The 27330-nt window shown below is 44.8% G+C and overlaps 1 protein-coding gene across 1 annotated transcript; it reads right to left on the bottom strand.

Moving 5' to 3' along the window:
- Positions 1–210: 210 nt before the first annotated feature.
- Positions 211–25655, bottom strand: ntaq1 (N-terminal glutamine amidase 1). The gene is made up of 6 exons (XM_067976631.1): positions 25400–25655; positions 14296–14395; positions 9223–9273; positions 4042–4190; positions 2608–2732; positions 211–940 (listed from the first exon to the last, which is right to left on the bottom strand). The coding sequence occupies exons 1-6, from the start codon at positions 25492–25494 to the stop codon at positions 831–833; spliced, it is 630 nt and encodes a 209-aa protein (XP_067832732.1). The 5' UTR covers positions 25495–25655; the 3' UTR covers positions 211–830.
- Positions 25656–27330: the final 1675 nt, after the last annotated feature.

Genomic DNA, 27330 nt, shown 5'->3' with positions numbered 1-27330 from the left:
TACATATCTACGTACCATAAGCAATAACACATATTTCAGAGTGAGTTACAACATGGCAATACATTGAATGGATCAGACGACTTTCATAAACCCCTTGCACTTCGCTTGTACGATTAATCGTGTCATCTCAACCCCTTGCAACACAATGCAGACCATGTGTTGTCCGATATACATTACTGTTTGAACACAGCACAAAATAACAGAAAATAATTGTTAAGCTTTAAAACGTTACATTTTATTGAACTATTTTGCACTGTGGAATAACAATATTTTGGAGGTTTCCATACTGGTCAGGTACGATTGGTGCCCTTACTCTTGTGATGCATCAGTGCATGAAGGAACAGTCTGCGCTATGATGTATTGAATGGGTAAAGATATAGCATGTGGCTGTAGGGAACAGTTCAATTCTATAGGAAAATTTCTGTAGGCTATTTTTGTTAGGTAAAGGCATTAACGGTTACGGAACCAAGGCGAGTATATGGAGTTAAGATACAGATCAGCCATGATCTCAATGAATGGCAGAACAGTTTCGAGAAGCTGAATGGCTTCCTCCTGTTTCTATGTTCCCTATGAAACAGTTCATCATGTTGTCTTCAGTTAATGCAAAGAGTTCATTCTTGAGCAATGTTTGCAATATGAGAGCCGCTTTGGAAACACCATTTCTATTATCAATAGTTTGAATTAGATTTTCTTTAAACTAGTGGATTTTTTTCTTTGCACATTTTAAACACCCAAAGTGCTTCTTGCAGGATTATTTGTACCTCTCTTATGCAGTTCCTTGCAGGAAAAAGACTGAAACAGGAATCTTCAAATTTTTGTTCTTCCAAATATTATAGCTTTGTACTTCCAAACTGTTGTACAAATTCAGGAAGGGAATAGACATCGCCCCATCCGACAGTAGCAGTCATACTGATAAAATCATCCAGGTTCATCTTTGCTTCTAGATGTCAAAGTCACAATAGGTTAGGAAAGGCAAGTTTTAAAAGACACACCACCAAAAGAGGAACCAATCCATCTTTACTCAGGGTAACAAGTCACTATATACTTAATCCCTGCAATTTATACAGAATAAATGTTACCTATGTGCCACTGCATTGTAGTTACGCAGGTACTACTCGAGCTCCCCCCCACACCCTCACTTAACTGAGGGCCACTGCAACGTTAACAACTGCCTGATCTTCCTTCACTCTTCACACCTCGCCGGCTTGATGGGAATGAGGCCCAATATCTGGGGCATCTCGAGCCTCATCATTCATAATAATCCCTGCGCCCCCACCCCGTGCATCCAAAAATGGGCGTGCCTGAATTTGTACCCCTCTATTCCTTGCGGTGCCCACCGGTTGCGGAAAGGCCCCAAGCGTAGGACACCCACAAGATCCCTTCAAGGCCACTTGGGCACGGACGAGACCGCGAGAGAGCGGCAGGCAGCCAGAGCATCCCTCCATGCAGGCCGAACTCATCCTGGATCTGTGAATGCCCAGTCCTCGCCAGGCCCGGGAGCAAACCCACCAGAAGATCCAACGACTTGCCCGACTGCTTCCGTACCAGGTGGCCAAAGATTAGAGATCAAGGTCTTCACCTTTGATGACTGTAACAATTAGGGGTTAATCACTTTACTCAGCAATGTGCTGCATTCCTGCTGCGGTTGGTTTGTTAGTATAATTGTTAACATGTGGGTAATGTAAGGCGGTTCAAAGTGCAAACTAAATTGTAGGCATCTAACACTCTTGAACATGGTTGGCAAATTTCCAACCCAATTATCTGATGTGAAATTACAGAAAAGGGGCGAGAGATTTGTCCAATAACCTTCGGCAACATTGCTGCGATAATTTATGGATCTATTGTTCCCAGCGTTCTTACACCACTGGAAGGACTTTGCAAATAATTTAACAATGTGATTGGCCTCTTTTTGTGAGCAGGATCTTTATTGAGAGATAGTGAAGTAAGTGCATTATCTTTCTGAGCATAGAATCATGCAGCACAAGAGGCCATTCGGCCCATCGTGCCTGTGCCGGCTCTTTGAAAGAAAGCACTTTCCCATAGCCCTGCAAATGTTTCCTTTTCAAGTATTTATCCAATTCCCTTTTGAAAGTTACTGTTGAATCTGCTTCCACCGCCCTTTCAGACAGTGCATTCCAGATCATTACAACTTGCTGTGTAAAAAAATTCTCCTCATCTCCCCTCGGGTTCTTTTGCCAATTATCTTAAATCTGTGTCCTCTGGTTACCGACCCTCCTGCCAGTGGAAACAGTTACTCCTTATTCACTCAATCAAAACTCTTAATAATTTTGAACACCTCTATTAAATCTCCCCTTAACCTAAGCATCTAAGTGTTTTTTATTCTGATATGTGAAACAATCAGCATTCGTTTGGCCCTTACGAGTATGTCAAGACACTTTGGCCCCTGGACACATCACCCCCTGGCCACACCATCCTAAGGACACATCACCCTATGGACACATCACCCTATGGACACATCACCCTATGGACACATCACCCTATGGACATGTGCCTGGCCCAAACCTTGAATTACATTAGAAAACATGCATTATCCGTTTTTGGAGCATAGTGTTTTAAAGAAGTTCCAAACACATTTATTTCACTTACCTGCAGTTTGAATACAAGGATATGATGGAGGAGGCATGCGCCACATTCCACGAGTATCTTTCATATGAGAACGATCTGAAGCAAAAGTCTTCAGGTACAGGTCTGCTCTTGTAACTCTCATTTTCCTGCACAACAATATCAGTTCAGATTTTTGCATTATACTTTCCTGCCTCTGTTTTTTTTCCCCCCGATCACATCCTACCAAATGTCTTCCCTCTTTTGGATAGTAGGCCCAGAGAACTGGCCACATAGGAAACTAACCGCTTTTTCTTGGTTGATTCACTGTAGACATGTTGAAGTGACGTGAAAAGATTTCATCAGAATTAATTTGGCCCTCCAGCCGTCAATCACGGAGGTGCACTGATATAGAATCATGGAATCGTACAGCACAGAAGGAGGCCATTCGGCCCATCGTGTCTGTGCCGGCTCTCTGAAAGAGCCATCCAATTAGTCCCACTCCCCTGCTCTTTCCCCATAGCCCTGCAAATGTTTCCCCTTTCAAGTATTTATCCAATTCCCTTTTGAAAGTTATTGTTGAATCTGCTTCCACCACACTTTCAGGCAGCGCATTCCAAATCATAACAACTCGCTGTGTAAAAAAAAATTCTCCTCTTCCCCCTCCTGGGTCCTTTTGCCAATTACCATTGTGAAGGAGTCCAGTCTATTGTACTCTCTCATCTTAGGTACAGGAGGGTTCACACTTGGGAAGGGAGAAAGTGGAAAAATAAGAGGTACAGTGACAGTGTTACATAATGGGAAGATGGCAGAGGTTCTTGCTGGTTGGAGATAGTCTTGTTTTCCTTCTTTTCCTCATCTCTCTCCTTTCATTTTTTTTTCTTCTTTCCATCTTTTTGTTGACCTAAACCCTCATGATTCTGTTTCCTTTTTTTCCGGTTTTTTAATTCCCTCTCCTTCTCCTATGAAGTCACTGATTGCATGCTGGAGTCTTGTTTCATGGGCTGAGGAAGAGGGATCCTCCAGTACCCCTTCCAAATAGACATTCTTCACGTGTGAGCCTAGACAGGTGGTGCTGGTCAGTTATTTGAGCACTGGACACATGACAGCCAAGCGCAATCCTGTTCTCACTCGATGTTCACACACACATGTATGTCTAACATAGTGATCAGGAGTACCCAGATTTCCCCCCTCCCCGGGACTCTGGACCATTTGTAGCATCCTTATCGCCTAACAGACCAGAGTTTAAACCCCCGATTTCCCCTTCGCCGCTCCACTGGCGGCTCTGACTTCTGCCTTCAGCCCTCTAGGCCCCCAAGCTCTGGAATTCCCTCCCTTGACCTCTCCTTTATGGAATTTCCCAGCTGATTCCCTCTGTAATTAGTAATGCTTATAAAATTCATCCCACCATATTCTGACCACCGAGAAGTTGCGAAGAAGTAATGGAAGGCACATCTCTTGAACGACAGCTTTCCCCACCTTCTAAAAGCTGGTCTGATGAGATCTTCAGATCTGAAGGCTTCTTTCACATAAGTATCAAAAGGACATGGAAATGGTAGAGTTGTATCCAGATCATAGACATCGCACTGCTGTCCTCCACAATCATGGATCAGAAGAACATGGTAATCCTGGTTTAAAATACATTATTGTAATGTTTGAAATGTAGTAGGTCAAATTATAAACAAACTATAATTGCTATTATTAACTTATAAATGATTGTTTACATACTGTAACACTTGTCACATGGTGCCTCTCATATCAAAGTATCCCAGCACGTTTATACAATCAATTATCAATTTAAAGTGACAATTGTCATGCAGGCAAATGCAGCAGCTGTTCTGAACCAATGGACTACAAACAGGCTACAAGATGAATGGCCAGACAATCTGCTTTTAGGTGGTGTAAGTTGAGGGAGGAACGTTAGCCAGGACACTGCAAGAACTTCCCGCTCTTCTTCGAATAGTATCATGGGATCCTTCGAGATTCACCTGAACAGGCAGATGGGACCTCATTGTGATGGACATGGGCCCATCCAGCAGCATGTTTTAAAATATGTCTATGTTGCAACTTAGAATCATAGAATGGTTACAGCACAGAAGGAGGCCATTTGGCCCATCAAGCCCATGCCGGTTCTTTGTAAGAGCAATCCAGTTAGTCACATTCTCCCGCTCTTTCCCCGTAGCCCTGCAAATTTTTTCCCTTCAAGTATTTATCCAATTCCTTTCTGAAAGCCACGATTTAATCTGCTTCCACCACCCTCTCAGGCAGCGCATTCCAGATCATAGCTACTTGCTGCGTAAAAAAGTTTTTCCTCACGTTGCCTTTGGTTCTTTTGCCACTGGTAACAGTTTCTCTTTATTTACTTTATCTAAACCCTTCATGATTTTGAACACTTCTATCAAAACTCCTCTCAACCTTCTCTGCTCTAAGAAGAACAACCCCAGCTTCTCCAGTCTATCCACGTAACTGAAGTCCCTCATCCCTGGAATCATTCTAATAAATCTTTTTTGCACCCTCTCTAAGGCTTTCATATCCTTCCTAAAGTGCGGTGGCCAGAATTGGACACAATACTTCAGTTATGGCCGAACCAGTGATTTATAAAGGTTCAGCATAACTTCCTTGCTTTTGTACTCCATGCCTCTATTTATAAAGCCCAGGATTCCATATGCTTTCTCAATTGCTTTCTCAACCTGTCCTGCCACCTTCAACGACCTGTGCACGTGTACCCCCAGGTCTCTCTGTTCCTACACCCACTTTAGAATTGTACCATTTAGTTAATATTGCCGCCTCTTGTTCTTCCTGCTAAAATGTATCACTTTGCACTTCCCTGCATTAAATTTCATCTGCCATGTGTCTGCCTATTCCACCAGCCTGTCTATGTCCTCTTGAAGTGGACTGGGTGCTGGAAGGTGGGATTCGAATGGGCACCTGGTTGTTCTTCGAGCCAGCGCAGACAAGATGAGCCGAATGGCCCCCTTCTGTGCTGTATCTTTTCTATGGTTCTATGGAAGTCTATCACTATCCTCCTCACTATTTACTATACTTCCAAGTTTTGCGTCATCTGCAAAATTTGAAATTGTGCCCTGTACACCCAAGTCCAAGTCATTAATATCAAAAAAAGCAGTGGTCCTAGTACCGACCCCTGGGGAACTCTACTGTATACCTTCCTCCAGTCCGAAAAACAACCATTCACCACTACTCTCTGTTTTCTGTCACTTAGCCAATTTTGTATCCATGCTACCACTGTCCGTTTTATTCTATGGGCTTCAATTTTACTGACAAGCCTATTATGTAGCCTGTTATTTATCAGATGTCTTTTGAAAGTCCATATACATAACATCAACCCTCTCTCTTATCTCATCAAAAAACTCAATCAAGTTAGTTAAACATGATTTGCCTTTAACAAATTCATGCTGGCTTTCCTTTATTAATCCACACTTGTCCAAGTAACCATTAATTTTGTCCTGGATTATCGTTTCTAAAAGCTTCCCCACTACCAAGGTTAAACTGACTGGCCTGTAGTTGCTGGGTTTATCCTTACACCCTTTTTTGAACAAGGGTGTAACTCTTGCAATTCTCCAGTCCTCTGGCACCAACGCCATATCTAAGGAGGATTGGATGATTACAGCCAGCACCTCAGCAATTTCCACCCTTACTTCCCTAGGATGCATCCCATCCGGACCAGATGACTTATCTACTTTAAGTACTGCTAGCCTTTCTAATACCTCTTTTCAATTTTTAGCCCATCCAGTATCTCAACTACCTCCTCTTTTACTGTGACTTTGGCAGTATCTTCTTCCTTGGTAAAGACAGATGCAAAGTACTCATTTAGTACCTCAGCTATGCCCTCTGCCTCCATGCGTAGATCTCCTTTTTGGTCCCTGATCAGCCCCACCCCTCCTTTTACTACCCGTTTACTATAAATATGCCTATAACACGCTTTTGGATTCCCTTTTATGTTAGCCGCCAGTCTACTCTCATCCTCTCTCTTTGCCCCTCTTATTTTCTTTTTCACTTTTCTTCTGTACTTCCTATATTCAGCCTGCTTCTCACTTGTATTATCAACCTGCCATCTGTCATAAGCCCCCTTTTTCTGCTTCATCTTATTCTCTATCTCTTTTGTCATCCACAGAGCTCTGGCTTTGGTTGCCCTACCTTCTCCCCTCATGGGAATGTACCTAGACTGTACCCAAATCATCTCCTCTATAAAGGCTGCCCATTGTTGGATTACAGTTTTGCCTGCCAATCTTTGATTCCAATTTACCCGGGCCAGATCCGTTCTCATCCCACTGAAATTGGCCCTCCTCCAATTAAGTATTTTTACTCTAGATTGCTCCTTGTCCTTTTCCATAACTAATCTAAACCTTATGATATCATGATCACTGTTCCCTAAATGTTCCCCCGCTGTCTCTTGCTCCACTTGACCCATCTCATTCCCCAGAACCAGATCCAGCAATGCCTTCTTCCTCGTTGGGCTGGACATGAATTTTAGGTAGGTCAGGAAAAATAGAAGCCCTGTTTACTATTTCTACACTGGAGTGTCAGCCTAGATTATGTGCTGAAATCGCCATATTCACAATTTACTTAACCAAACCAGAGCTATGTCACACGGCTAGGTGGAATTCCATTTTATGCTAACCCAAGATCCAGTTAGAGGACTCTGAAAAAGGACCTTTAAGAATTCTGAAACGTTTTCTTATTTTCATTTCAGAAAACGATTTAAGTATTGGTGAGTGTTCAGTACTGCGTTACTGTTTTATCTGATGGTTATTTTTTCTTTGCAAACTACAGCCTCATCTCCAACCTCCCTTTCTTTTCCAAAGTCCTTGAACATACTTGGCACCTCCCAAACCCGTGCTCATTTTTCCCCACATATCTGAATCTCTCCAATCAGGTTTCCGCCTCTGCCACAGCACTGAAACGGCCCTTATCAAAGTCACTAACGACATCCTTTGTGACCGTGGTGCATTATCCCTCCTCGTCGTTCTCGACCTCAATCCCACCTTTTACACGGTTGACCCACACCATCCTCCTCCAACGCCTCTCCTCCACTGTCCGGCTCAGTGGGACTGTCCCCGCTTGGTTCTACTCTTACCTATCCAACAGTGTCCAGAATGTCCCCAGCAATGGCTTCTATTCCTGTCCCTTCACCTTTACCTCAGGAGTCCCCTAAAGAATCCATCCTTGGTCCCCTCCGCTTCCTCATCACGTACTGCTGCTTGACAACATTATCCAAAGACATAGTCACCATCCACACGTACGCTGATGGCACCCAGCTCTACCTCACTGCCTTTATGTTGTCAGATGGCTTGTCCGACATCCAGTCTATGAGGCGCAATTTCCTCCAGTTAAACACTGGGAAGACCAAAGCCATCATCATCGGCCCCCAACACAAACTACTCCTCGCCACTGATTCCAGCCCCCTCCCCGGCCACTGTTACAGTTTGAACCAGACTGTTCACAATCTCGGTGTTCTGTATGACCCCGAGCTGAGCTTCTGACCTCGTATCCTCTCCATAACAAAGACTGTCTATTTCCACCTCCGTAACATCACCCATCTCTGCCCCGCCACAGCCTATCTACTACCGAAACCCTCATCCAAACTCAACTATTCCAATGCTCTCCTGGCCAGCCTCCCACCCTCCATAAACTTCAGCTCAACCAAACCTGCCCATATCCTACCCATCACTAAGTTCCGCTCACCTAACACCTTGTGCTCACTGATCTACAATTGCTCCCAAACCCCCAATCCTCAAATTTAAAATTCTCATCCGCCTGTTTAAATCTCTTCATGGCCTCGCCCTTCCTTATCTCTGTAATTTTCTTCAGTTTTACAACTCCTCCCCAGAACTCCGCGTTACACTAACAAGGCTTCTTGTGCATCCCCGATTTCCTTCGCTCCACCATTGGTGGCCATGCCTTCAGCTTCTAGGCCCTAAGCTCTGGAATTCCCTCCCTAAAACTCTTCGCCTCTCTACCTCCCTCTCCTTCTTTGAACCTCTTTAAAACCCAACTCTTTGACCAAGCTTTTAATCACTCCTCCTAATATCTCTTTATTTGGTTTGGCGTTGAGTTCTGTCTGATTTTGCTTCTGTGAAGCACCTTGGAGCATTTTTCTAAATTAAAGCACTATATAAATGCAAATTGTTGTTGTTGCTGCTTCTGTATAAATTTATGCCTTACAATAAATTAGCCTGAAATATATTGTCTGTCAGTCTGGTGTTTTGCAGCCAATTTGCAAAGAAAAAGCCATTTGTCTCATCAAGTGTACTCCCTCCACATACCATGTAGTATGGACCCTTTCATGGCCTCTTCTTATCTTCTGAGGTAAAGTTCTACAGAAGTATTCCCTGATCCAAAAGCGTAATTAAGTGAAACTCCTGATACATCTCTTCATCTTTGCTATTCTACCCTGGCCAGTTGCCTCTCCCCAAATTCAGCAGTGAAGGAATCATTGTGCGTAATGCAGTATTTGACCAAGTCAGCCAATATCGATTGTTGCAATCTTCAACTACATTCCCGACTAGACGCTCAGTACCATAGTGAAAACTTTCCTGTGAATAAAATGAGCCGGCAAAAAGAGCAATAGAGTAAAAAAAGATTGAAAATAATTCTTTGCCATTGAAAGAGTAAATATTGATTAACAAAGGGATTACTTACCCAGACTACAGGCTGATCTCCATGGCCAGACTGCTGTCTCCAGATGGGAACCTTTGTAGTAATGAAGTGAATTAAAACAAAATGTAAATTAGACAAAAAAGTATTCCACAGTCTTTATTCAAGTCTTTAATGTGACTATTCATTTTCCTTAATTATAGTATCGTGTGAGGTCTTTCCTGCTTGTACATTTCACTAACACAAATAAAAGAGAAAGGGATAAGATGGGAACCGCTTCGATGGCTCAGTGGGGAGATGCACCATACGGTGTGACGATGAGCCTTTCAGAGCATGCTTATCCCAGATTCAATCCCTTGTCCATGTCAAACTGACCAATCTCAAATGGGGCACTATTGAGTTATGCTGTTGAACACTAACACTAATGTGTTTCTTATTCAACCTCACTCTATTATTATTACCAGTACTTGATGTTGCTAATGTGTTGCTCATATTGAGAGAGACAGAGCTTTTGTTGTCCAGTGAATGCGTAGGCTACAAGTTCATAGAATCTTACAGCACAGAAGGTGGCCATTCAGCCCATCATGCCTATGCTGGCTCTTTGAAAGAGCTATCCAATTAGTCCCATTCCCCATGCTCTTTCCCCACAACCCTGCAAATTTTTCCTTTTCAACTATTTATCCTATTCCCTTTTGAAAGTTACGATTAAATCTGCTTCCACCACCCTTTCAGGCAGCACATTCCAGATCATAACAACTCGCTGAGTAAAAAAAAATTTTCCTCATCTCCCCCTCTGGTTCTTTTGCCAATTATCTTAAATCTGTGTCCTCTGGTTATTGACCTTTCTGCCACTGGAAACAGTTTCTCCTTATTTACTCTATCAAAACCCATCATAATTTTGAACTCCTCTATTAAATCTCCCCCTAACCTTCTCTGCTCTAAGGAGAACAATCCAGTCTCTCCAAGTATCCCTGGTACCATTCTGGTAAATCTCTTCTGCACCTTTTCCAAGGCCTTGACATCCTTCCTAAAGTGTGGTGCACAAATATACAAGCCGAGGCCCTGCCATTGATTTATAAAGGTTTAGCACAACTTCCTGCTTTTGTACTCTATGCCTCTATTTATAATGCCCAGAATCCTGAATGCTTTTTTAAACAGCCTTTGAGTTGAACTCATTATTAAATTATGCAGCAACGTTAATAAGTAACAGAATTCACAATGCCTCAAGGTTCCCTGTTGCTGAACATAAGCCAATTTAAAGCTGCTCTGCCCCATTGTGGTGAAAAAGAATATGTTCAGGTGCTGCTCACCTACCGGTTATTCATATGAAGTAACAAAAAAAAATTCACTGGAGGAATTATTGCCATTCTAATAACATACTTAATTTGAAATTTTTGTTCTGATTCCAATCAAAATTAATCAGTTTCTATTCGGTTCGGTGTCAGCCGTGGTTCAGTTGGTAGCACTCTTGCCTCAGAGTCAGAAGGTTGTGGGTTCAAATCCCACTCCAGAAACTTGAGCACAAGATCTAGGCTGACGCTCCAGTGCAGTACTGAGGGAGTGCTACACTGTCTTAGGTGCCGTCTTTTGGATGAGACGTTAAACCGAGGACCTGTCGGCCCTCTCAGGTGGATGTAAAAGGTCCCATGGCACTATTCGAAAAAAAGCTGCGGCTTTCTCCTGGCCAACATCACTAATTCAGATGGTCTGGTCATTGCTTGCTTTTTGTGCCGCGTTTCCTACATTACAACAGTGACTACACTTCAAAAGTACTTTAAAAGTAAAGCACTTTGGGACGTGCTGAAATCATGAAAGATGCTGCATAAATGCAACTTTCTTTCTTTTAGTCACACAAGCCACCACACAGTCAATGTATTAGCATCTTTTCTCACTTGAGTGAGGACAATTACGGACACCAGTAAATATAAGTTTTTACAAGCTTATTTTTACTTACTTCTCATTTTCCTTCTCCTGTAATCATATGTATTTTACGTGGCTGGGACTGAGACCTAATACCAGGCTTCAGCAGATGGCACTCTCCAGCTGGTTGGTAGGAGATAGAATAGTCTGGCTCTCTTATTTTCTCTCCTTTGTGGAGACATGCCCGGCCTCGCACAGTGGCAAACTTCAATTACATAGAATTTCGAGCAGAAACAGGCCATTCGGCCAAATGGGTCTGCGCCGGTGTTTATACTCCACACAGGCCTCCTCCTACCCTACTTCATCTCATCCTATCAGTATATTCTTTTATTCCTTTCCCCCTCATGTACTTATCCAGCTTCCCATTAAATGCATCTATGCTATTCACCGCAACCGCTCCTTGTGACAGCAAATTCCACATTCTCATCACTCCCTGAGTAAAGAAGTATCTTCTGAATTTCCAATTGGATTATTTAGTATCCATCTTATATTTATGGCCTCTAGTTTTGGTCACCCCAAAAGTGGAAACAACTTCTCTACGTCTACCCTATCGAACCCATTCATAATTTTAAAGACCTCTATCAGGTCACCTCTCAACCTTCTCTTTTCTGGTGAAAAGAGCTCCAGCCTGTTCAGTATTTCCTGATATTTGTGCCCTTGAGATTAGGAACTCAACATGCGAAGAGCTGTCGGCACACAAGCCCGCTTCCTACCACTGTATGGCACAGTGCAGAGGGGCTCCAATACCCTATGCACTGTGCTTGCTCCTCCCACCCAATAGTCCCGTTTCTAAACTTCAATCTCTACAAAATTAAAATTATTAGCAAACACAGCTGGTCTACCAAAGACAATAAAAGCGCCGCCACCACCAATAATTCTGTGCAGATGTAAGGAGATGCCTTTTGCCATGAGTCTTCGGCAATGCCACAAAATCTCTTTACCCTTGTCACCGACTCCATCCTCTACCCTGGCTACTGTTTCCGGCTGAACGCGGACTGCTTGCAAGCCTGGTCAAAGAAGTGAGCTTTAAAGTAGGGTCCCAAAGGAGGAGAGGGAGGCGGGGAAGCAGAGATGTTTAGGTCTCGTCCCTTCCTATCTCTGTAACCTCCTCCAGCCCTACAACCCTCCAATTCTGGCCTCTTGCGCATCCTCGATTTTCATCGCTCCACCACTGGCAGCCGTGCCTTCGGCAGTCTGGCACCCTAAGCTCTGGAATTCCCTCCCTAAACCTCTCTGCCTCTCCACCTCTCTCTCTTCCTTTATGACATTCCTTCAAAGCTACCTCTTTGACCACGCTTTTGGTCACTTGTCTTAATATCTTCTCTTTGGCTCGTGTCAAATTTTGCTTGATAATGCTCCTGTGAAGTACCTTGGGACATTTTACTACATTAAAGGTGCTATATAAAATGTAAGTTGTTGTAGCTGTTTACTGCTTTGGTTCCTAAAACATAATGGGCTCGATATTAGGAGGGAGGCGGGTTGGCAGCAGGGGGTCGACTGGGCGCGTGGGCAACGCGCCCAGTGAATTCGGGGTGCTCCGCACGCGATCGCAGCCTAACTGAAGCTGGAAAGCTGCGCAGCGGGCGGACTGTGCACCCGCATCATAGGCTGTCAGCTGGAGGAGTCCTATTTAAAGGGGCAGTCCTCCACTGACTGATGCTATAGAAAGGAGCCAAAATTACAGCATAGAGCAGCCAGGGGGAAGGCTGCTCCCAAGTTTATTGATGCCTCACTGGATGGGGTGAGGAGGAGGGGGAGGACAGAGATCTTCTCCCCAGCGGACGGGAGGAAGTGGCCTGCCTCTGCCACCACAAAGGCCTGGTTCGAGGTGGCAGAGGAGGTCACCAGCACCACCAACATATCACGCACCAGCACTCAGTGCAGGAGGCGGTTCAATGACCTAAGTAGGTCAGCCAAAGTGAGTACACTTACTCATTCCCCTACACTCCGTCTGCCACATCACCGCCCCCACCCCACATCCCCTTCTGCACTGCCAACACTACTCTATCACATCACTCCTCACCCCCACTCAAACCTCACCCTCATCTTACCTGCACTTACTCACCTCACCAGTACTCATCCCGCCACTACCACTCAACCCAATCCTCATACAATCTCATGGCTCTAACTCATACTCACCCTCTCACGCATCTCTTTCACGGTCAGTCTCACCCAACCTGCCACTATCTGTGCTGAAGCCACAAGGCATGCATCACATATGTGCAGTAGGAAGCGTAAGGCAAACGTGTCATGAGCATGAAGGGGATGCACAAGGGTGTTTGAGGGTTTGCCATGGTTTTTACTTATATTTGATTTCTGATCAACTCACGTGTCAGAGGTGGACGGCGTGGCCGGCGAGGCTGGTTATGCTGTTCGTCCTCCGAGGAGGTCATGACTGCAGCTATGGCGGCCCCCATCCGGAAGATGTACATTTGAGGGGGTCCGCAAGGTGGGTAAATGTGTCTGCACACCGGGGTTGAGGTTCCAAGTTGGTGAATTTTCTTGTTAGGAGGAGGGTGGTGGAGGCCAAACTTTGTCCAAAGTGACAGAGTGACCTCCTGCAATGAGTGAGGGTCTCCCCCCACCACCTGTCAAATGGACCTTTGCAGCTGCCACAGGCTGGTGGCTGCAACACGTCCATTTCAACTGGGAGTGTTTCCCCCAGTACAGGAAACACGCTCAGTTGAGATGAAAATCCCACCCCTCCTAAAATATCCTACAAATCAGGTCTGCTAATGACCTGAACTATCACATTAATTGCTTTAAGTGGGATCCCGCCGGCCTTAACTGCCGATGAGAGTCCCGCATGCGGGGGCTGCGCGCGCATCTAAGCGCATCACTGGGGAATCCGAAGTGGGCAGGTTGGAGCAGGGCTCCCGGACCCGCCCCGGGAATCCCCGATTTTTGGAGCCCCCCGCCATGAACCCGCCGGCTCAGACATCCAAAAATCAAGCCCAATAACTCTATTCAGGACGCTAACTAAGCCTTCATGGGGAGAAAAGGAAATGATTAAAATTCTTACTTTGTCTTGTACCTCAGAATAAGCAGATTACCTCAGAATAATCTCAGAATGAGATAGAGGATCAGCCATGATCATATTGAATGGTGGAGCAAGCTCAAAGGGCTGAATGGCCTACTCCTGCTCTTATTTTCTATGTTTCTTAGCAAATGTACATTTTATTTTCAAACTGCACTTACCATCTTTTGATCGTTTGATATAAAAACAGCATACCATTCTTCCAAAAGATGCTGTCTGCTGTTCTTTATATATTCACAAAGCTTCCACACGTTTTCTTCACTGAAAAACACATTTTAAGATAGATGTTAGGATTCTTTGCTTAAATATTTGGCTTTTTTAAAAAAAAATCAAACGTTGGAAGTGCAAAGTAGGTTTTGTTTTCACTTCTTTTCTTGAAGGCACTGTACTCATGGCTGGGGTCGGACTCCAGAGGTGCTGGTCGCCCTTTGGTACCTCATCCAAGTTGGCCATTCATCTTGTGTGAGCGTGGAGAATGTTAGCAGGCTATTTTACCCAGGGGCTTGTCACAACTGAGCCTGGGCCTGTCTTTATTTACGTGGAGGTCGGATGTGCTTTCTGTCAAGAGTCATTGAGCGAGCGGTCGAGATCTGGAACCTGGTCCCTTTCCCAACCCAGGGGTGCAGGAACCACCTGCAGCAGCCCTGCTGCCTCCCAGCTGCGATCAGCTAACTCAGCGTAGACTGGGACGGTCTGCACCATGCTGGACGGTGCTTTTACCCATTAAGCTATCGGTGCAACTCCAGCATATGTCTAGGCCCAGGAACAACAGGACTTCCTGGGCCAATAACATGGTCTGGGGGACACATCTGGCACAAGCCCGCTCTCTAGCAGGACCTAGTGCCAGCAGAAGGGGCAGTAAATTTAAACACAGCTGCAGGCTTCTTCGGCACGCAGGTGCACATCAGGTCACTGAGGTCAGGTTGCTGATGAAGATCCTGCATTCAAAGATCCTGGGGGAAAGAAGCGGGGTGGCAAAAGCTAAAATTTGAAATCACCTTCCCGTCTTCAGCCTGTCCCCCCCCACCCCCCCCCCCCCCACCCACCCAGTCACTCCGATTGGCCTTGGGACAGTCAATAGCTGTCTGGGCACCTCTGCGCTGGGGTGCTCAGTGAGCCTGTGCAGGCGCAGACCCAGCTATGCTTCCCCAATTACAGGGACGTCCCAAAAAATCTCAGGGCACTGTGAAAGATGCAGAGACTTGGCAAAATGTGTGCCTCCCCCCATCTTTTCCTGACCTTTGAGCCTGGGGAAATGGGGGTGGGGGGAGGAGTTAGCGACAAAAATCTACCCTAACATTTCTACGGCACCAACAAGCCAATCCAAGCCTCATTAGGAATAGTATTTGACCTTTCATGTCCTGAGCCACACTTCCGGAGAAATCTGAAACACAGAAGAATAGAGGAAGTATCTCCCTAGATGCCAGGACCCTGGATTTCAATCCAGATGTTTTTGGACTCACTAATCCCCAGGTACTTTGTTTCTTTGTTGTCCATGAAGCTAAAAATGAACATTAGGTGATTGAGGAGGGTCAAGAGCTTCTAAGCAACTTGTGAAGCCATGATATAAGGAATTGCTTGACTTAACTGTTGATTTAAGCTTTCTGGTCAGCCATGGTTCAGTTGGTAGCACTCTCGCCTCTGAGCCAGAAGGTCGTGGGTTCAAGTCTCACTCAAGAGGCTGGGGAACATAATTGAGGCCGACACTCCAGTGCCAGTACTGAGGGAGTGCTGCACTGGCAGAGGCGACGTTTCTCGGATGAGACGTTAAACCGAGGCCCCATCTGCCCTCTCAGGTAAATGTAAAAGATCCCATGGCACTATTTCAAAGAGCATAAGAACTTAAGAAATAGGAGCAGGAGTGGGCCATACGTCCCCTCGAGCCTGCTCCGCCATTCAATGAGATCATGGCTGATCTTCGACCTCAACTCCATTTTCCTGCCCTATCCCCATATCCCTTGATTCCCTCAGTGTCCAAATATCTATCGATCTCAGTCCTGAATGTACCCAACGACTGAACATTCAGAGCCCTCTGGGGTAGAGAATTCCAAAGATTCACAACCCTCTGAGTGAAGAAATTTTTCCTCATCTCGGTCCTAAATGGCCGACCCCTTATCTTGAGACTGTGACCTCAAGTTCTAGTCTTTCCAGCCAGGGGAAACAGCCTCTGAGCATCTACCCTGTCAAGCCCTCTAAGAATTTTATGAGTTTCAATGAGATCACCTATCATTCTTCTAAACTCCAGAGAATATAGGCCCATTCTACTCTTCATAAGACCATAAGAGATAGGAGCAGGAGTAGGCCATTCGGCCCCTCAAGCCTGGTCCGCCATTCAATGAGATCATAGCTGATCTGATTTTTACCTCAACTCCACTTTCCTGCCTTTTCCCCATATCCTTTGACTCCCTTGCTGATCAAAAATTTGTCTAACTCAGCCTTGAATGTATTCAATGACTCAGCCTCCACAGCTTTTTGGGGTAAAGAATTCCAAAGATTCACGACCCTCTGGGAGAAGAAATTCCTCCTCATTTCTGTCATAAATGGGCGACCTCTTATTCTGAGACTATGCCCCCTAGTTTTAGATTCCCCCCATGAGGGGTAACATCCTCTCAGCATCTACCCTATCGAGTCCCCTCAGCATCTTGTATGTTTCAATAAGATCTCCTCTCATTCTTCTAAACTCCAATGAGTATAGACCCAACCTGTTCAATCTTTCCTCATAAGACAACCCTTCCATACCCGGAATCAACCTAGTGAACCTTCTCTGAACTGCCTCCAATGCAAGTATGTCCTTCCTTAAATAAGGGCACCAGAACTGTACGCAGTTGTGGTCTCACCAGCACCCTGTACAGTCCTTATAGGACAACCCTCTCATCCCAGGAATCAATCTAGTGAACCTTCATTACACCCCCTCTAAGGCAAGTATATCCTTCCTTAGGTAAGAAGACCAAAACTGTACACTGTACTCCAGGTGTGGTCTCACCAGAGCCCTATATAATTACAGCAAAACCTCCTTACTCTTATACGCCAACCCCCTTGCAATAAAGGCTAACATACCATCTGCCTTCCTAACAGCTTGCTGTACCTGCATGTTAACTTTCTGTGATTCATGTACAAGGACACCCAAATCCCTTTGACTTCCAACATTTCTTCATCTCCCACCTTTTAAAAAATATTCTGCTTTTTTATTCTTCCCACCAAAGTGCTAAGAGCAGGGGAGTTCTCCCTGGTGTCCTAGCCAATAATTACCCAATGACCAACATCACCAAAACAAATTATCTGGTCATTATCACATTACTGTTTGTGGGAGCTTGCTATGCACAAATAGACTGCTGCAATTCCTACATTACAACAATGACTACACTTCAAAAGTACTCCATTGGCTGTAAAGCGCTTTGGGACTTCGTGAGGTCGTGAAAGGCGTTATATAAATGCAAGTTCTTTCTTTTTTCTTGAAAGCTTGAAGCCTAGTGTGCTGTTACCTCTAGAGGTGTGTGATCAGAAAAACATAAGTAGATTCAATGCAGTTGCACTTGCTTATGGTGATGAGAGCTGTACTTTAATAAAGGCACAAAAGCAGATGCTGCACAAAGGAGAGCATCGTCTAGGAGGCAATGAACCAACACTGAAGTAAGCAGTGTGTTAGGCACATTAACCAGTCACATTATGCTGAGCATATTATGACAGGCAGGATAGGTATGATATATCATTGAAAAATGCCACTCTTGTGAAATGATGAGAGTGTGGGCTGGGAAAAGACCACATGGAAATCCAAAGCTGAGATGGTGCAATGTATAAAAGCTTCGGTGTGCGTTTTTCTAGCTGTTCCCTTAACATCAGTAAGTGTAGTTGACACAGGGGGAAGACGGCAGTTCTACATTCCACTACAAAACTTTTCATTTCTCCATTCTCTCTCTCCACTAAGCATGGGAATTAGCTGGCTGGGGTTAAAACAACAGCTTTTATTCCACATGGTTTCATCGTGGCCAGGCCAACTACAGTATTGACTAAGCAGACTGTCCCGTCTGGTCAGAGGGTGAGTTTACATAGTGAGGCACAAAAATTGTAAAATTTAAGAAAGTATTAACAATGTGCATCTTCCTTTCTTTATCAAATATCTCTGCAATGGTATTTAGTGTTACAAAAGAGATTCTGCTTCTATAACATGTTAAATACAGGACTTATATTCAGAATTCCCCTTCTAAACTTGAACAATGCTACAGTCCTTCTGAGATTCCCTCCTTTTAAATTATCCCTTTGCTTGTTCTTTTTTAATGTTGTCTCAAATACACATAAAGAGACTAGATCCTCCGCAACCACTCAGAACACAATACAATTAAACAATAAATGGCACCATTTCAAGTGCAACATATCACTTGCAATCAAGCACTTAGTTAAATCCTAGACAGGTGACAAGACTGCAAGATGGAGTTTGTAAGCCAGCAGTGAACTGCTGAATGTGGCAGCTCATAAAATTGTTTTCAATCATAATAAATTCAGCTGTGTTTCCTTTATCATTTGATACTGCGGCAGAAATGCTAACAACACTGTAACATAAGGACAACAAAATGGGTTTGATCAGTGTCAACGACAGATCAGCTGCATCAACTGGCAGTTGGGGGGAGGGATAGCGGTTATAACATTAAAGGCCAGTGTGGCTGTTACCAACCTTTGAATTCCAGAAGGCAATTTATAAATAATCCTTCAAAGAAAAAAACACACCTTTCCAACAATTCTCCTATATATTTTGAGTTCCCAATTTCAGCTCAGAACAATTGCCATGGGAACAGAAGGATCAACACTGGAGCAGCAGCAAGATCGGAGGCGGATAAAGGAGGGCCTGAGAGAGGGAGAGCTGAGCTAAGTGAGATCGGAGGCGGATAAAGGAGGGCCCGAGAGCGGGAGAGCTGAGCTAAGCGAGATCGGAGTTGGATAAAGGAAGGCCCAAGAGTGGGGGAGCTGAGCTAAGCGAGATCGGAGGCAGATAAAGGAGGCCCCGAGAGCGGGAGAGCTGAGCTAAGCGAGATCGGAGGCGGATAAAGGAGGGCCCGAGAGCAGGAGAGTTGAGCTAAGCAAGATCGGAGGTGGATAAAGGAGGGCCCGAGAGAGGGAGAGCTGAGCTAAGGGAGATCGGAGGCGGATGAACTGAGACCAGCGGCGGAGTTCCAGAGGTGACGTCACCAGTGAAAAAGTGACGCGGCGTAGGGGAGGCAGCTGATTGGTAAGTAGGTTCAGGTGAGTATTTCTACTATTCTACAGTGCAGTGACTAAAGTAAAAAGGGAAGGTCTGCAGGTCTTATAGCAAGTCGTGTTTTTTAGTGAATCAAGGTTCTTAGTGTAGTTAACATTCTCTAAATTAAGAGTAATTTAAAGGAATAAACTCCTAAAAGGGAGTAACTAATGAGCTTAATCTAAGGCAAGTCATGGCAGCACAGCTCGCACCCATGATATGCTCCTCCTGCACTATGTGGGAAGTCATGGACACTACCAGTGTCCCTGGCGATCATGTGTGCAGGAAGTGTGTCCAGCTGCAGCTACTGGCTAACCGCATTTCGGAGCTGGAGCTGCGGGTGGATTCACTGTGGAGCATCTGCGATGCTGAGATTATCATGGATAGCACGTTCAGTGAGGTGATCACACCGCAGGTAAAGATTACGCAGGCAGAAAGGAAATGGGTGACCGCCAGGCAGAGTAAAAAGACTAGGCAGGTAGAGCAGGAGTCCCCTGGGGCCATCTCCCTCTCAAACAGATATTCCGCTTTGGATATTGTTGGGGGAGATGGCTTATCAGGGGAAAGCAGCAAGAGCCAAGACTGTGGCACCACGAGTGACTCAGCTGCACAGGAGAGGAGGAAAAAGAATGGGACAGCAATAGTGATAGGGGATTCCATCGTAAGGGGAACAGATAGGCATTTCTGCGGCCACAGACGGTATGTTGCCTCCCTGGTGCTAGGGTCAAGGATGTCATGGAGCGGCTGCAGGATATTCTGAAGGGGGAGGGTGAACAGCCAGAGGTCGTGGTCCATATCAGTACCAACGACATCGGTTAAAAAAGGGATGAGGTCCTGCAAGCAGAATATAGGGAGTCAGGAAATAAATTAAAAAGCAGGACCTCTAAGGTAGTAATCAAAGGATTACTCCCAGTGCCACATGCTAGCGAGAGCAGAAATAGGAGAATAGTCCAGATGAACGGGTGGCTTGAGAGATGGTGTAGGAGGGAGGGGTTTAAATTCCTGAGGCATTGGGACCAATTTTGGGAAAGGCGGGACCTGTACAAGCTGGACGGGTTGCACCCAAGCAGAACCGGGACCAATATCCTCGCGGGGGCATTTGCTAGTTCTGTTGGGGAGGGTTTAAACTAACATGGCAGGGGGTGAGAACCAAAGGGCAGGTACAGTTAGGACAAATTCAGACCAGGAAACGGGAAGTAGAAAAGCAGTTAGTGACATAGTTAGCGACTCAGAAAGGCAAAAGAAGCAAAGGTTAAATAGTGTTCAGCACAGGAATTTGATGGGGTTAAAAGGTATATACTTCAATGCAAGGAGTATTTCAAACAAATCAGATGAGCTAAGGGCACAGTTAGACACATGGCAGCATGATATCATTGCTATAACGGAAACCTGGCTTAAAGAGGGGGATAATTGGCAGCTCAGTATCCCTGGATATAGAGTTTTTAGGCAGGATAGAGTGGGTGATTAAAAAGGAGGGGTAGCATTATTGGTTAAAGCATCAATTACAGTTGTGAGAAGGGATGATATGCGAAATGGATCATCAATCGAGGCCATATGGATTGAGCTAAGAAATAAAAAAGGGGCAGTCACACTACTAGGAGTGTACTATAGACCCCCGAATAGCGAAAGGGAGATAGAAGAACAAATATGTAGGCAAATTTCTGAGTGCAAAAATAAGAGGGCAATAATAGTAGGGGACTTCAACTACCCTAACATCAACTGGGATTCAAACAGTGTGAGGGACACAGGGGGCGCAAAATTCTTGATCGGTGTCCAGGAGAACTTTTTTAGCCAGTACGTGACAAGCCCAACAAGAGGGGATGCAATTCTAGATTTAGTCCTGGGAAATGAAGATGGGCAAGTGGGTGAAGTGACAGTGGGTGACCATACTGGGGATAGCGACCACAATTCAGTTAGTTTTAGCATTAATGTGGAAAAGGACAGAGTTAAATCAGAGTAAACGTTTTAAATTGGGGGAAGGCAAATTTTACAGAACTAAGAGGTGATTTGGCAAAAGTGGACTGGACACAACTACTTGAGGAGAAATCAGTGGCAAGCCAGTGGGAGGCGCTAAAAAGTGAAATTCTACGGGTGCAATGCAGACACATCCCCTCAAGGAAAAAGGGTGGCACTGCCAAATCTAGAGCCCCCTGGTTGTCAAGAAGTATACAGGGCAAGATAAAGCAGAGAAAGAAAGCTTATGACTGTCACAGAAAACTAAATACAGCAGAAAGCCTAGAGGAGTATAGAAAGTACAGGGATGATGTAAAAAAGGAAATAAGGAGAGCAAAGAGAGGGCATGAAAAACTATTAGCTAGTAAGATTAAAGAAAACCCAAAGATGTTTTATCAGTACATTAAGAACAAGAGGATAGCTAAGAAAAAGGTGGGACCTATCAGGGATGATAAGGGTAACTTGTGTGTAGAAGCAGAGGATGTGGGTAGAGTTTTAAATGAATATTTAGTCTCCGGTGAAGTGGCAAATGGAGTTCAACCCGGAGAAGTGTGAGGTAATGCACTAAGGGAGGGCAAACAGTAAATGGGAATATATTGAGAGGGGTAGAGGAAGTGAGAGACCTTGGAGTACATGTGCACAGGTCCCTGAAGGTTGTGAAGAAGGCATACGGAATGCTGTCCGTTATTAGCCGAGGTATAGAATACAAAAGCAGGGATGTAATGATGGAACTGTATAAAACACTGGTAAGGCCACAGCTGGAGTATTGTGCGTAGTTCTGGTCACCACATTACAGGAAGGATGTAATTGCTCTGGAGAGAGTGCACAGAAGAATTACAAGAATGTTGCCAGAGCTTGAAAATTGCAGCTACGAGGAGAGTTTGGATAGACTGGGGTTGTTTTCCTTGGAGCAAATGAGGCTGAGGGGTGACTTGATTGAGGTGTGCAAAATTATGAGGGGCCCAGATGGAGTCGGCAGGAAGTACCTGTTTCCCTTAGCGGAGAGTTCAAGAACTAAAGGACATAGATTCAAGCTGATTGGCGGAAGGATTAGAGGGGACATGAGGAAAAACTTTTTTACCCAGAGGGTGGTGGGTGTATGGAATTCGCTGCCCGAATTGGTGGTAGAGGCAGGGACCCTCAACTCTTTTTAAAAAGTACCTGGACCTGCACCTAAAGTGCTGTAAGCTGCAAGGCTACAGACCAGGTGTTGGAAGGTGGGATTAGAATGGGCACCTGGTTGTTCTTCGAGCCGGCGCGGACACGATGGGCCGAATGGTCCCCTTGTGTGCTGCATCTTTTCTATGGTTCTTTGGTTCTAACAGGACCACTTGCAGATCTTTTAGTGGCTGGATAGTTACATTGAAACGACAGCACAGGAACAGGCCATTCGGCCCAACTTGTCTATGCCGGCGTTTATGCTCCATACGAGCCTCCTCCCTCCCTACTTTATCACATGTGCTTATCGAGCTTCCCCTTAAATGCATCTATGCTATTTGTCTCAACAACTCCTTAACAGTAACGTTAATATATGGAAGGGGGGGGGGGGTGTCAGGCACAGGGAAACCAACACAAGAGGAAGAGGTGAGATATCGCTTTTTTAATAAAGCCTTACCCACCCAAAAAAAATGAAACTGATCCACAGCTGTCAAGATGAGGCGATTGATGGGAGTGACATTTACAGAATCGTATAGCACAGAAGATTCGGTGCATCATGCCTGTGCCGGCTCTTTGAAAGAGCTATCCGATTAATCCCATTCCCCCTGCTCTTTCCCCATAGCCCTCCAAATTTTTCAAGTACTTATCCAATTCTCCTTTATTGAATCTGCTTCCACCACCCTTTCAGGCAGTGCATTCCAGATCAAAACAATAATAAAAACCAACGGATCAGATCAAAGCTCTGCAGTCCTGCCACATCCAGTCGTGAATGGTGGTGGACAATTAAACAACTAACGGGAGGAGGAGGCTCTGTAAACATCCCCATCCTCAATGATAGCAGAGTCCTGCACATGAGTGCAAAAGACAAGGCTGAAGCGTTTGCAACCATCTTCAGCCAGAAGTGCCGAGTGGATGATCCATCTCAGCCTCCTCCCAATATCCCCACCATCACAGAAGCCAGTCTTAAGCCAATTCGATTCACTCCACGTGGTATCAAGAAACAGCTGAGTGCACTGGATACAGCAAAGGCTATGGGCCCAGACGACATCCCGGCTGTAGTGCTGAAGACTTGTGCTCCACAACTAGCCGCACCTCTAGCCAAACTGTTCCAGTACAGCTACAACACTGGCATCTACCCGACATTGTGGAAAATTGCCCAGGTATGTCCTGTCCACAAAAAGAGGACAAATCCAATCCGGCCAATTACTGCCCCATCAGTCTGCTCTCAATCATCAGAAAAATGATTGAAGGTGTCATTGACAGTGCTATCAAGCGGCACTTACTCACCAATAAGCTGTTCAGCGATGGTCAGTTTGGGTACAGCCAGGACCACTCGGCTCCAGACCTCATTACAGCCTTCGTCCAAACATGGACAAAAGACCTGAATTCCAGAAGTGAGTTGAGAGTGACTGCCCTTGACATCAAGGCAGCATTTGACCGAGTGTGGCACCAAGGAGCCCGAGTAAAACTGAAGTCAATGGGAATCAGGGGAAAATCTCTCCAGTGGCTGGAGTCATACCTAGCACAAAGGAAGATGGTTGTGGTTGTTGGAGGCCAATCATCTCAGCCCCAGCACATTGTTGCAGGAGTTCCTCAGGGCAGTGTCCTAAGCCCAACCATCTTTAGCTGCTTTATCAATGACCTTCCCTCCATCATAAGGTCAGAAATGGGGATGTTCACTGATGATTGCACAATGTTCAGTTCCATTTGCAACCCCTCAGATAATGAAGCTGTCCTTGCCTGCATGCAGCAAGACCTGGACAACATCCAGGCTTGGGCTGATAAGTGACAAGTAAAATTCGCGCCAGCCAAGTGCCAGGCAATGACCATCTCCAACAAGAGAGAGTCTAACCACCTCCCCATGACATTCAACGGCATTACCATCGCCGAATCCCCCACCATCAACATCCTGGGGGTCACCATTGATCAGAAACTTAACTGGACCAGCCACATAAATACTGTGGCTACAATAGCAGGTCAGAGGCTGGGTATTCTGCAGCGAGTGACTCACCTCCTGACTCCCCAAAGCCTTTCCACCATCTACAAAGCACAGGTCAGGAGTGTGATGGAATACTCTCCACTTGCCTGAATGAGTGCAGCTCCAACAACACTCAAGAAGCTCGACACCATCCAGGACAAAGCAGCTTACTTGATTGGCACCCCATCCACCACCCTAAACATTCACTCCCTTCACCACCACGCACCGTGGCTGCAGTGTGTACTACCCCACAGGATGCATTGCAGCAACTCGCCAAGGCTTCTTCGACAGCACCTCCCAAACCCGCAACCTCTACCACCTAGAAGGACAAGGGCAGCAGGCACATGGGAACAACACCACCTGCACGTTCCCCTCCAAATCACACACCATCCCGACTTGGAAATATATCGCCGTTCCTTCATCGTCGCTGGGTCAAAGTCCTGGAACTCCCTTCCTAACAGCACTGTGGGAGAACCTTCACCACACGGACTGTAGCGGCTCACCACCACCTTCTCGAGGGCAATTAGGGATGGGCAATAAATGCCGTCCTCGCCAGCGACGCCCACATCCCATGAACGAATAAAAAAAAAACAGAAAATGCTGGAGAAGCTCAGCAAGTCAGGCAGCATCTGTGGACCAAGAGCTAGCATTTCACGTCGAAGACTTTCTGACGAAACGTTAACTCTGTTTCTTTCTCCACAGATGCTGCCTGACTTGCTGAGCTTCTCCAGCATTTTCTGTTTTTATTTCAGATTTCCAGCATCCGCAGTATTTTGCTCCAGATCATAACAACATAGGTTTAAAAAAATGCCCTGATCACACGACTCAACGAAGGATATGGAGCTATGTTTATTTATTTAATTTTGGGTACATTCCATCAAAATAGGTGAAATTTTAACCCACAATAATCCCTCCACATTGAGTGAGACTTTTCAGGCCTGCTTACCAGTAAGAGCTGGTGTACACACAATCCTCCTTTACAATGGTCGAACTCCCGCCTTTACCGCTTGGGCCTAACCTGTCAGGGTTTGGGATACTCATAACTATATGTATATATTTTTAAAAACTGAACTGAACTAAACTAAATTAAAATTTAAAAATAAACCGCTTGGGGGGAGGGGAAAGGGCAGGATTTTTAAAAAAGCCTTACACACCCCCCCCCACCCCGAACCAGTGTGACTTCCCCTGTCGGAACCATCCATCAGATAATTTAATTTTTTTTTAAAAGACGGAGGAGAAAAGCGGTTGCACCGATGACGTAACAGCAACGGAGCGGGCTGCGCGCGCACATTACAGTTGACTCCGCAGAGGGCGAGTGTTTGAAAGGCAGCGGACACTTTGCAAACAGAAAGCCCTTGTTTGATGTGAACGAACACCCATCAGATCTCATTTTCAGTGATTTTACTGGCGCTGCTGCAGTTTCACGGTTTGGGAATACATATATGAATTGCAGAATTAAACAGATATACGGGGTCCTTTCATGTCTTTAAATTCATTTTTTCCTCAATTTGTTCAGAGCATCCTCGTTCCCTACTGCTCGATTTTGAGGTTGTTTATTTATATGTAGATAAGAAACAACAGGAGTCCAAGCACTGCTTCCCTACATACTCCACTCAACACCTATCCTGAGTTGGACATTACATGTTCCACAAGTATCTTTTTAAAGGGTTAAGAGCTGTACTTAAATTGTGTGGATCTATTGGGAAAACACCAGCAAAAGAACGGCTTAATAAAGGATAGTTCAAATGAACTTGTGAGTTTGATTTGATATAATGTGATTTGATTTGATTTGAACTGAACTGAACTGAGATGGACTGGTGGGTTTGGTTTAATTTGATTTGATTTGCTGAATTGGACTGGTGGATATGATTTCATTCGACTTAATTTAATTTGATTTGAACTGAACTGGACTGGACTGGTTGGTTTGATTTGATTTAATTTGATTTGAACTGAACTGAACTAGACTGATTGGTTTGATTTGATTTGTTTTGATTTGAACTGAACTGGTGGGTTTGATTTAATTTGATCTGAACTGTACTGGTGCGTTTGATTTGATTTGATATGATGTGAACTGGACTGGTGGGTTTGATTTGAACTGGACTGGTGGATTTGATTCGATTTGATTTGATATGATGTGAACTGGACTGGCGGGTTTGATTTGAACTGGACTGGTGGATTTGATTTGATTTGATTTCAATCAATTTGAACGGAACTGGACTGATGGGTTTGATTTGATTTGATTTGATTTGAACTGAACTGGTGGGTTTGATTTAATTTGATCTGAACTGTACTGGTGCATTTGATTTGATATGATGTGAACTGGACTGGCGGGTTTGATTTGAACTGGACTCATGGGTTTGATTTGATTTAAAGTGAACTGCATTGGTTGGTTTGATTTTATTTGTTTTGTTTTGAGTTGAACTGAACTGGTGGGATTGATGTAATTTGATTTGATTTGAACTGAACTGCACTGTGCGTTTGATTTGATGTGAATTGGACTGGCAGGTTTGATTTGATTTGAACTGAACTAGACTGGTGGGTTTGATTCGATTTGATTTGATTTGATTTCAATTGGTTTTATTTGCACTGAACTGAACTGGACTGGTAGATTTGATTTGATTTAATTCAACTTGATTTGAATTGAACTGAACTGGACGCATGGGTTTGATTTGATTTAATTTGAACTGAACTGGACTGGTTGGTTTGATTTGATTTGAACTGAACTGGTGGGTTTGATTCGATTCAATTTGATTTGAACTAAACTGGGCTGGTGGGTTTGATTTGATTTGGTTTGAACTAAACTGAACTGAACTTGACTGGTGATTTTGATTTGATTTGGTATGAACTGAATTGAACTGGACTGGATTGGTGGGCTTG

The sequence above is a fragment of the Heptranchias perlo genome, chromosome 3, assembly GCF_035084215.1.
Source record: "Heptranchias perlo isolate sHepPer1 chromosome 3, sHepPer1.hap1, whole genome shotgun sequence".
Taxonomy (NCBI): Eukaryota; Metazoa; Chordata; class Chondrichthyes; order Hexanchiformes; family Hexanchidae; genus Heptranchias; species Heptranchias perlo.
The sequence above is the reverse complement of the archived record's forward strand: the minus strand, read 5'-3'. Positions and strand labels throughout refer to the sequence as shown.

Bases quoted from the DNA above. Each gene is read 5' to 3' on its own strand.
- ntaq1 (XM_067976631.1), bottom strand. From the start codon at position 25,494: ATGAGTATCCCAAACCCTGACAGGTTAGGCCCAAGCGGTAAAGGCGGG. The intron at 9,274-14,295 runs GTAAGTGCAGTT...ATTACTACAAAG, and splicing joins TATCAAACGATCAAAAGATG to GTTCCCATCTGGAGACAGCA. The intron at 4,191-9,222 runs GTAAGTAATCCC...ATTTTAAACCAG, and splicing joins GAGATCAGCCTGTAGTCTGG to GATTACCATGTTCTTCTGAT.